The 11,231-nt window shown below is 36.1% G+C and overlaps 1 protein-coding gene across 1 annotated transcript; it reads right to left on the bottom strand.

Moving 5' to 3' along the window:
- Positions 1-212: 212 nt before the first annotated feature.
- LOC110679674 lies at positions 213-9,169 on the bottom strand. The gene is made up of 2 exons (XM_021855143.1): positions 8,943-9,169; positions 213-862 (listed from the first exon to the last, which is right to left on the bottom strand). The coding sequence occupies exons 1-2, from the start codon at positions 9,028-9,030 to the stop codon at positions 213-215; spliced, it is 738 nt and encodes a 245-aa protein (XP_021710835.1). The 5' UTR covers positions 9,031-9,169.
- Positions 9,170-11,231: the final 2,062 nt, after the last annotated feature.

Genomic DNA, 11,231 nt, shown 5'->3' with positions numbered 1-11,231 from the left:
TCTTGAACCGGTTCAAGTACGAGTTTCTGTTAATCATCTTATGCTTTAGAGCTACATAGCTCTGCTGGTTAGCACATCCATCGTCGTCTATGAATTGAAGTCCCGAAAACTTTGAGTAAATTTGCTTTGCAACCTGGTCCATGGTACATGCAGGTATTTCCGTATCAATGCATCGCAATTGATCAACGATCGTATTGGTCAGAGTCGTCATATCAGTTTTTTGAAAGCCGGGTACTCACAGGAATATGTTTTCCTGGATTTTTGTTGCGGTATTCTTGCAAACAGTTCAATCGTTCAAGAATATGGTCTCCAATTTTGGACCAGTTCACATCAAACGCCCGGAATTTCATTTCCGTAGATGCATGCCGCCTTTTGCTTTTCACCAACTCCACGTTTTTGTTGCTGGCAGACCTTTTCATTGACTTATTCGGGGATACATTTTCAGAGTTTGTAACAGAAATTTCGTCGTCATTATCATCCTCTTCAATTTGCCCTTGTAAAATCACAACCTTCGTCTCCTCGGCTTGTACTGACTCAACGATCATCTCCTGCTCTCCATAGCAATCATCACTGTTATTGGCCGTTGATACTTCAAACGAAGGTATTTCCGAAGCAGATTGTTGGTCCACATTTGACATAAGAGTAATGAACTCTGGAGTGCTTTGAAGGGATTGCAGAACAAGTGGAGAATTCATGCTGGACTGGCACGCTGCTAATGGTTGTTGAGAGGCAGCTGACACAACCGCAACGATTTTTGGCAGATTTCCAACAGGTTGATGTATCAGATGACCTTGCAGTTCATGGTCCATATTGGTGCTGTTATTATCAGAGATTTGTTTCCAGGACTGCTGCTGATCAATCGCTGAAAGTACACAAGTGCAATCATTGTAAAACAATAAATTGTGTATATCTTTTATCGCGTAATGCGTAGTCAGTTTTCATAAGGGGGTAAACGGGGCAAGATGGATCAATGTCATTTTTAAGAACACTATACATTTTTGGATGACATGAATAATTTCGTCAAATGAGCATCATAATTTTATATAAGAGCTATACATTAATTATTCTATTATGATGGTTTCTTGCATGTCAAAAATAATAATTTGCGATTTGCATTTTTTCGTAGGTGATATCTTTGGGAAAGGGAGACTGGTAGCGACTGATAGTCTTGAAAATAAGAACTTCAGAGAACCCTTGAGCAAAAAAATAACCAATAAGAGAACAAGGAACCACGAGATGATAGTTTGATTCATCATTTAAACAGACATATCTCTAAGACTTTTTTGAAATTCCTCGTGACATTACAACAAGTATTACTGCTCGTTCTACTGTAAATTTCTTCCACATATTACTTTAAGGCAAAGTAGCCCGTCATTCGTTTTAGCAGCAATGATCACTTTGAAGCGTGCAATTTCAAAGTGATAACTCTCATTTTAGATAGCTTATATTGACTTGAAAAAGTATCACTGTACGCGCCAACGTGCATAAAGTATGCTGATACTTTTTCAGCTGTGTCAGTGCAAAACCAACTGATTTTCTTTGATTCAAAATCGTGAGATGAATTAGCAACAATCACCAACGACGCAAATTTCAATGACGGCCTACTTCGCCTTAAAGACCTCTTCAGGAAATTTTTTTTGTGATTTTTACTATTTTCTTATGTTATTCTTCCAAGGATCGTTTAGATACCTTCGAAAATTCAATTTGCATTTTGCTAAGAAAAGCCACACTTTTTCACTTTTTTTTGTTGCCATCCATTGATATACTTGTCTTGTACACATATATACGGATTACATATAACAAAAGAAACTAAAGCTGTCAATAATTATTAGTAACTGTTGAAATGTTAAACGATATACACTGCCCCTCTTTGCACAACAGTCCCATGTTGGAAAACGACAAACTGAGAAAAAGACGATTGAAATGTGGAAACAATTTCGCTCCATTTTGAGTCTTTATTTGGCCTAAAATGTGTTGAATTGCTACATATCACTGTTTGTTGAGTACACGAACAAATCTAATAAATTTCTTTTGAATTCAAGTTGAAAATTTGCCTTAAAATGCACAAAAATCGTAGCGAGACTGTTATGCGATTATATACAATATAATATTCCAATGTAATTGCATACCAGTCCCATCATGTTCATCGGCTCGTTCGACAGCTACTAAAACATCGCTTGTTATTAATGCACTGGTTGTGTCATTTGCTATTTATGTTCTTTGGTCGTATAAATTTAGTTATTATAGTACAGTCAACTCTCCGTAACTCGATATTAAGGCGACTATCGAGTTAGGGAAATATCGTGTTAAAGAACACAGTAGTTCGATATTCCTGAGCACCAGCAAAGAATCATTACAAAATTTAAATAAAAAATTTAAAGCGAAAATTTGTAATGCATCGTAATTGAAACATGTGTGATATCCACTAATTTAAACATATTTTCGAAACAGCGTGAATACATGACATTTCTAATGTCGTAAGCAAGTGTGTATTAAATACAGTCAAACCTCCATGAGTCGATATCTGAAGGAATCATAGACTCATGGAAACATCGAGTCATGGAATAGAAATGCTTTGGAAAGCTGTTTGAGCGAATCATCATAGTTACCATGAAATTTTGTTTAAGTATGGTTCCATGAGTCGATATTAAGACATAGAACATCGACTCATGGAGGTTTCACTGTATAATTGATTTCCCTTTACTTCACTACACATCAGTGAATAACTGAGTCCGAATGTAGTACTAGAAGTGGTACCCATTCTGAGCCCGATCACTATACGGACTTTGATGTGACTGTTATGCGAATATTTTCAAGATGGGACAACACAAATGGGGTTTGTTTTTGTACAAGTTAGGAACAAAGGCTACTTTTTTAGCAGTTTTTATCGATCTTCTGACGATATTGAGTTGATTTATGCAAAAAACGCAAATCGGTCAAAAGTCGACATGGGACTGTTATGCGATTATGGGCAGTACAGTGAGTCACAGTGAAAATCGTCCACCTTGAACATTACCAGAAAAGTAATTCATACTATTCATGTATAGAACAAGAATTCAAATTCAATGGCTTGTTACGTTAGTTCGGCAAGGGTCTTGATAATTGTATGCAATTCAAGTCATTGAATAATAAAAGAATAATTTAAGCTCAAATTTGTAAAAATAATCAATAACAAGGTCACAGTGAAAATCGTCCACCCTGCCGTTATGAATGATTTTTGGTGTAATATTATACAGTTTTCATTCATATCATTTGATTAACTCGCGCATACACATACATTCAAGCTCGATCTGTCAATTCATAGTTCAAAAATATTTGTTTAAAATGTTTTTTTTTTTCCTGATGACCATCTCAAATTCCCGTCTTTTCCCGATTTGATGGCCACTCTGTCATTTCTTCTTTTCGGTAAAAATCGACTCGAAAAATGACCAATATTAAAAAATCATTGAATTTCGTAAGACAACGTAAATCGTGCGGATCTAGTATATTGATCTGTGAACTATGGGATGGTACACAAATTATGTCACGCTAAATTTCAACTTTTTAGGCCCCTCCCCCCTCTGTCACGTTGTTTGTATGAGTCCTCCGACAATTTTGTAAGGCTTCTCACGCTTGGCTGGGTCCCCTTGGAGCTTGACCTAATTTGTGCATGATCCCTTTTGGAAAAAAAATATAAAAATTCAAAGATTTCATAATATTGTTAGCCCTTGTAGCAACTTTTCCTCAAGGCGGTCAGATTGACCCACTTTCCCCTATTCGTTTGACTGGAAAACCACTAGTCCCATATGCCGTAGATGTTGCGATACAATTAAAAATCTTTCTTCTTAAAATTTAGATTTAGGATCAATGACAGATTGCATAGGTTCAAACTGACCTTCCGTTTTTTTCACCAAAACAAAATAGTTTTCCATTCCGAAGATTCAATAGGTTATGATCCGGCACAGCGATGTGGGTGTTACAAGTCCAAGATTAGCCACACTTATTTGTAATATTTCACCGTAGAATGTGTATGTTTTGAATACACGAAATGCGCGAGCTTTTTTTAGTAATTCTTGAGGATCTCTTGTATATAAAAAATCGCTAGTAATTCTATCACAAGTAACTATGAACTTCTGTTGAACTTCTCTTGAACAGTTTTCACCTTTTTTTTTATTTTTTCGCCAATCGTGACGTTTATCGATATCTACACTGAGAATCAAAAACACTATAAAATTAGTTCATTCTACCTATTTTGCACTGTACGACCGAAGTACTCTTTAAAGCGTAAAAAAGTACCCACTTTGAGAAAAAAAACTAGTATAACTCATAATAAGAGACTCATAGTAGCTTGTACATCAAACTAACGAGTGAATTTAACCCACTTTCTAAAAGAAATCATTTCGCAAAGTGGGTATATTTCACTCTCTTATTTAGCCGATTTATGAATGTAAATTTAAGTTGTATTTAAAAGTATGGTAAAAGAATAAAAGATCGATTGCTTGACATAGCTTTATTGTCTGTGAAAATTATTCACTATAGTGGTTTATGCGCTCATGTACATACACGTTACATGTCACCAGCACTACTTAAAAAGTGCTGGTGGAAAATATAAACAAAGATCAGCTGTTCCCAGCAAAATCAAACGGCAGTATTTTCAACCAGCAAATTTGCGCATGTGTTCGTGACACCGCTCGGCGAGAGCTCAATGTTCACTCAAAATAAAGTGAAATATAACAGTATTGTCTTATAATTGGGTAGATCTTGCCTGTTTCTCCCTAGAATATCACGACCTGGTAGATGCTTCACGTTTAATGCAACATTCATACAAAAAGCGTTACGAAGAGGTGGGTGGGTGTCGAAAATAGTCATTTTTGGCGTTATGAAATTTGTGAATAAACATGGTTCCAAATATAGATCAGCTGCATTTACCCAATGCGGATAATTCGGCCCAATAAGCCAAATATGGGTACATGCTATTTTTCTCATGTTTGGGTTGAAAGAACTCTTATAAGTGTAAAATCAACCCAGTATTTTTTTTATAACAAAATTAAAGGCAGAAAATTCTATCCAGCGTTAGCTTTCGAAGTCTGTATAGTTAAAACAACCAAAGTTTTGATAAATTCGAAAGAACCCAAAACTTGGCTTTTTTTCACTGACATTCGGCGCTGGGTCGATGCATCTCTCTCTCTCTTTCTCTTTATCTCCGTTTTTAACAACATTGCACGGAAAAAACAGTTTACCTAATTTTTGACTTGACTTTACCCAAAAATAAATATATAGATTATTCTCTCAACCCAAAATCTCTCAGTATTCTCTCTTTTCTCCACCAATGTTGTCATAAACAGAAAGAGCTGCACCTGGGTAAATGCATTATTCTCAAGCTTGGGTTGAATGAACTCAATTTTGCGTTGAATTAAACCAAATTGAAGTAAATTATTCTTATAGCTTCTAAGGCAAAGTACCTAATGGAGGCCTTGGAAATTTAGTCAAAATTGGATTATTGGGCTCAACTACGGTTTTGCGTTGAAACAACTCAGATTTAAGTCGATCCGCGTTGCCGTGTGCTGTTGCGAGAGAGTGTAACAAAATGCAGTTTAGTCAAATTTGAGTAAAAAGAACTTACCGTAAATTCGGGTGAAATTGATCAGTAGGTTGAAATTGATCACAGTGTCAAATGATTTTATTTCTTCCCAATGGAGCACAAATATCAATGTAACCTACAGTGAATGAACGTTGTTAGTCGTAACAATTGTCGAATTGTGTGTTCTGAAGTTTTTTGCGCTAAATAATGTTTATATCTATGAAAATAATGTAAAATATCAACATTTTGTTCGGTGCAGTATCAACAAACGTCCATAAACTTCTTGCTCTAAGCAAGGATTGGAACATGGTATAAACCTGAAAGTTTGTAAGGATTCTTAAAATATATCCCCAAACCAGATTTCATCATCAAAGCTCGTAACAATTTGCTCATTCGGCTGAAATAATTGAATTTCTTTTCGATATCAGGAAATTCCTTAGAAAATTGCCTACATTTAGGCGTTTTCCGCGTAATTCTTTAAATTTAATCATTCATTATTTCTGTGAATATTATATTGTTAAGAATTTAGCAAGCATATTCGGATTCAGGGAACTCTAATTCAGTATGTAGAGTTGTTTTAAGAGCTAACAATAATTGCATTGACAAGTGATCAATTTCACCCCGAAATGGAATCCCCAGATTTTTTATTTTGGATATGATTTTTAACACTAAAATCACATTTGTTAGAAAAGTTCGGTTCATGAGCCTATGAGGCTCACCGTCGTACTTGTTTCCCTGCACTTAGTTGTTTGGCATTGGCAACATTATAGAAAACAGGAAAGGAAAACCATGAAAAATGATCAATTTCACCCGAAATTACGGTATATGTTGCATAGTCTGATTTCTCCGTGTAGTAGAAGTTTGTCGGCGAAATGAACGTCAAACATGATCAAAGGTGTCAATGCTCAAATTTGGACCAATATTTAAATTTAAAGTTTAAACGTTTAAATATGATAAAGCCTAAATTTGAGCGGGAAATTTGACTAAGTATTAGCAAGGACACGTTCTGTCGTGTTATTTATTAAAAGAAGATTTTATCAAGAATTTCAGGATCCTGTTGAAAATGTAAGCTTTCGTCCCAAGTCTCCTGTTATTTGATTATTTGCATAAAATGACTTATAGAATTATTGAACATTGTAACTTAGATAAAGATCGGACAACTGGGTATAGAATTTGATCCAGTTTGTGATCCAGTCGCTGATTGGTTGATTTTGATGTCTCCGAGTGTAGAAAATTACCATCGGACGCGTTTGTTTTGGTTTTGCCTGTGTTGCCGGATTACCTTGTTAGGTTGTTATTATTTGCGGGTGTTCATAAAAGTTCGTGTCAACTAATCGACTGATGTGCATCAAAGAAAATAGTGAAGCGAAATCAGCTTGAAAATATAAGAAATTAAGCGCAAAGCTTTTAATTGTATACGGGACAGTAAATTGCATCCGGATCATCATTTTTTTTTTTTTCAAATGAAATGGTGTACCGTCTTCCACATAAATGGCATCACTGTTTAGCGTAACACGCAAGGGTGGAAAATTTCAAACTGGGCTCATGGATGAAAAGAAGAACAACTAAAAGAAGCCAGTTGTCCGATCTTATCTTAGCATTGTAGCACCAGTGTTAACTTATTTTTTCAGCGGTTGACAGTTATTGAACAGTTCAGCGGTTTTGTTAATGAAAACAATACCGCTATAATAGAATAATATTGAATCATACTACAGAAACATTCTTGAAAGGCCGGTATACTTGCTAGGAAAATGGCGTACACTCCCGAGAAATATTGTTCCATTGGTTGGTAAATTCAATCCTCGGGTTTTTTTTTATTAAAACTGATATTTGATGATTTTAAACTAATGAGTTTATATTAAAACAAACAAAAATATTCTTTGTATACAGTGAAACCTCCATGAGTCGATATTGAAGGGAGCATCGACTCATGGAAATATCGAATCATGGAACAAATATTCTATAGAGAGCTGCTTGAGGGGAACATCATAGTAACCATGATCTTTTGAATTTAGTATGGGTTTATTCACAAATTTCATAACGCCAAAAATGGTCATTTTTGACACCCACCCACCCTTTCGTAACGCATTTTGTATGAGTATGTTTTAAATTTTGTATGAGCTGTAACATCTTAAGGACACCCACCCACCCCTTTCAGCGTTATGAAATTTGTGAATGGACCCTATGGTTCATGGTTCCATGAGTCGATATCGAGCAATGGAACATCGACTCATGGAGGTTTGACTGTATAAAACTGAATTGAATGAATTGTCTTTATTAACGAGACTTTCAGCCCTTGGTGTATAAAACTGTCTAATGAAACAACCAACATTTTGATTGTTTTAAATTCGGTTTTAGTTGACACTAAATGTAAAAATGCCGAAAAAATTATCCCAAAATATAAGTTTATTTCAACTAACGTGTGTTTTTGAGATGAACTAATATTTTATTTGTGCAAAACTTGAAAATATGGTTGAATTTAACTAAGATGTGGTTGTGTTCACTGCTATTTTTTCTCCGCGTAGTTCCATTAGAAAAGTATACTCAATTTCGGGTTGATTTATCGCAAAATTGAGTTCTTTCAACCCAATCATAAGAAAAGTTGCATTTACCCAAATTTGGCTTATTGGGCCATCTAGCCCCACTGAGTAGATGCAGCTCTCTCTATTTTAGACAATATTCATGAAGAAGATAGAGAATACCGAGAAATTTTCAATTGACAGTATAATCGATTTACCAGTATACCGATATATAGTAAAGTTAACTCAAAATTTAGGTAATTTTTTATCTTCGTGCGCTTGCTGTTATTTAAATAATTTGGGTACCAAACAACGAATTTCGTTTTTCCGTGTGTTAGCATAAACTGACGTCCTCTGGACAGGCAACATAATGTTTTGTTTTGTTTTGGTTCCTCTTTCTATCTAGATTGAGCATAGTTTTTCAACTACCAAGTCAGGTCTGCTGCTCATCAGCAAAATAATATAAATATTTAATATATTATTAATATAAATATTATTTAGCAGTGATACGCATTTAGCAGCAAATTTCGGAAAATTTATGTCAACAGTTAGTGCTCTTCATTGTTTGTCGTATGTTGCTTCAAAACCACGGCACCTGCCGCAGCTTTAACCGAACACACGAAGCTATCGAAGTCAGTAAACACCGTAGCATACGTGAAAAAGGAACAACATTAAATTTTCGCTTGCATCAAGAATTGATGTGATAGAAGCTGATCTGCAATAATTCTTGAAAGTTAGAAAGTTAGACTATGACACAAGTTTTAGGGACTTCCCAAGTCAGTTTAGTTTGTGAAAAACAAAATATTTCATGTGAATTTCAACCGTTATATGTGAACATAATTTATAACATTGTCTAAACTTACCGTTTATCGTATGTTTTTCGCTGGACGCTTCGAGGGAGGATTGCGAGGGTGGAGTCCAGGACTCATTCGGTCCAAGCAGCATCAACATATGATCCTGAAAGGCTTTGAGGGCAAGATCTGTAGTCAGTTGGCAACCGTCAGAGTCTGTTACAACCCGCACGATTTGTTTTCGTAGTGTTAGTGATCCTGTGAAATGAAGCGAACAATAATTAGTTACGATATGGTACTTTAGGACATGATAAGTTACCTTGCTCTAGTATGCTTGGTATATTTCCATATGCAGATGTTGCAACTCTGACTGACCTCGTCGCGTCACATGTTTTGAACGTTAGTACATCTCCCATCCTGCCGTTTACTGATCGAAAGTGTTTCTACTAGTCTTCAATTTACAAGAGGTATTGAATGCTTCGTAAACAAATACTCCGAGTTATTGCTGATGAACGAGCACAGTGGGGTTTTATCCAACAAATCTTCGAGATCGTATACCACGGTTTCGCTGCTCTCAGGGTTAATCACCATTAATCCTTTCTCGTGAATATTGACGACTTTAGTCTTTTCGCCCAAGCACAATATTCTGTTGTTTTCACGTTTAAAAACAAGTAATTTAATCTTCAATACGAAAAAACACTCGCCATATTCATCGTGATTCAAGAAAATATATGAATTTTTTTTGTATGAATAACCCCGGTAAGTTGCTTCTTCGGCGAAAATGTTACCTTCCCTTAGTAACTCTGATTTACGGAGAACATTCGTCCACAGATTTGGGAGATCTGAGCACCTGTCGATGTATTTTTCAACAAGTAGCTCATTTCCAAAACGATCATTCCTTGTAGCCAGTAAAGCTTGGAAGTATTGATGCTGTTCTGCACAAAACTTCGTTACGTTTTTGTAATTCAGCGTACTTCGTAGAGCTTTTTTGAAAAATCCATGTTTGCGCTCGCAAAACAAAGTACAGAAACTCATCAAAGGCCCCAAAAACTTTATGTACCGAGGATAATGTACCGTGAAGTGATGTTTTGGGCGTAGCGGCACATCAAACTGTTCTAATCTGATTTCCAAATATTCGTCAATGAGGGTTACTAATAGATTTATCTGGTCATCGGACACAATCGGAGCTGTTACGATATCAGTTATTTGCTTGATTAACAGCATCATCGTCATCAATGGATTAGAGCTATTAATTGATACATCAATAAACCCAAATGGTAGAACTTGAACTAGATGCCAAATGTCGCAAGCCCTGCCTCTGATATTTTTGGTCTTTCGTGTGAAATCAAGACTAATGTTTGTTTTCAATTTGAGTTGTGCACATATATTGTTGATCTTAGCTTGCAAAAAATTACCAGATATTATTTTATCTTTTACAAGCTTTTGGAATATTAGAAATAGATCATTATTGACCCAGCCTTCGAATAAATCGTGTGCAACACATGGAGCAGCACCGTTGTCGAACACATGGAAATATTTCAACTCATTCAGGATACAACCTGCCTTAACTCCTCGATACGGGCTGCGCTGATCCTTTGCTATTGCCACATCTTGCTCATGTAAGGATGGCGTTCTGAGTTCTGCGCGTGTTGTAAAGTCGTTTTGAAATGTGTTATGATCTACATAACAGGTTCGGCAGAAGAATGAGCTCCTCGAAAAGTTTTCAGTCAAACCAGAAATTTGATGAGCACCTAAGTTGTCACCCATAGTACTAAACACTGAACCGTATACTTTCTCTTCGCCATTTTCCCCATTTATAACAATTCCACTTTCTTCTAACACCTTAATATCTTCGACCACCCTTCGAAATACAGTTTCTGTGCCAAAGTAGGAAAAGTCTTTAGTTTTGCACACTAAAACCAACTTTACATTATCCGTCAAACAACGTTGATGGGGAGCAAGATTTCCCACGACCATGTACACACAAAGCACCTTGTGACGTCCCACTGCATTTCCCAACCCATTCGCGACAACCTCAAGTGCATCTTGGTACAAAAATATGTTTATCGTCTTATGAGAGAAAAAGCCACTGTTCTTAAATTTCATTCCATCACAGTAATCTTGCAAATATCCCGAGACCTTGGCTACGTTGTCATGAAAAAGTGCGGCGTAGATTTGCTTGTCATTGAGCATTGCGCTCAGCGTATCCAGAATTGGAACATAATGGTAAACACACTCATTATGGTCATTATCGCGTTGTAGCGAGATTTCTTCAGGAGCAATATAAGAAAAGTTTGTTTGATAGTACTTCTTCCTCATATACGCGGTTCGAAATACCCCACCAGAACCAAAGACTCGATT

Source organism: Aedes aegypti, chromosome 3 (genome assembly GCF_002204515.2).
Source record: "Aedes aegypti strain LVP_AGWG chromosome 3, AaegL5.0 Primary Assembly, whole genome shotgun sequence".
NCBI lineage: Eukaryota > Metazoa > Arthropoda > Insecta > Diptera > Culicidae > Aedes > Aedes aegypti.
Note: the sequence above shows the minus strand (reverse complement) of the source record. Positions and strands in the feature narration are given on the sequence as shown.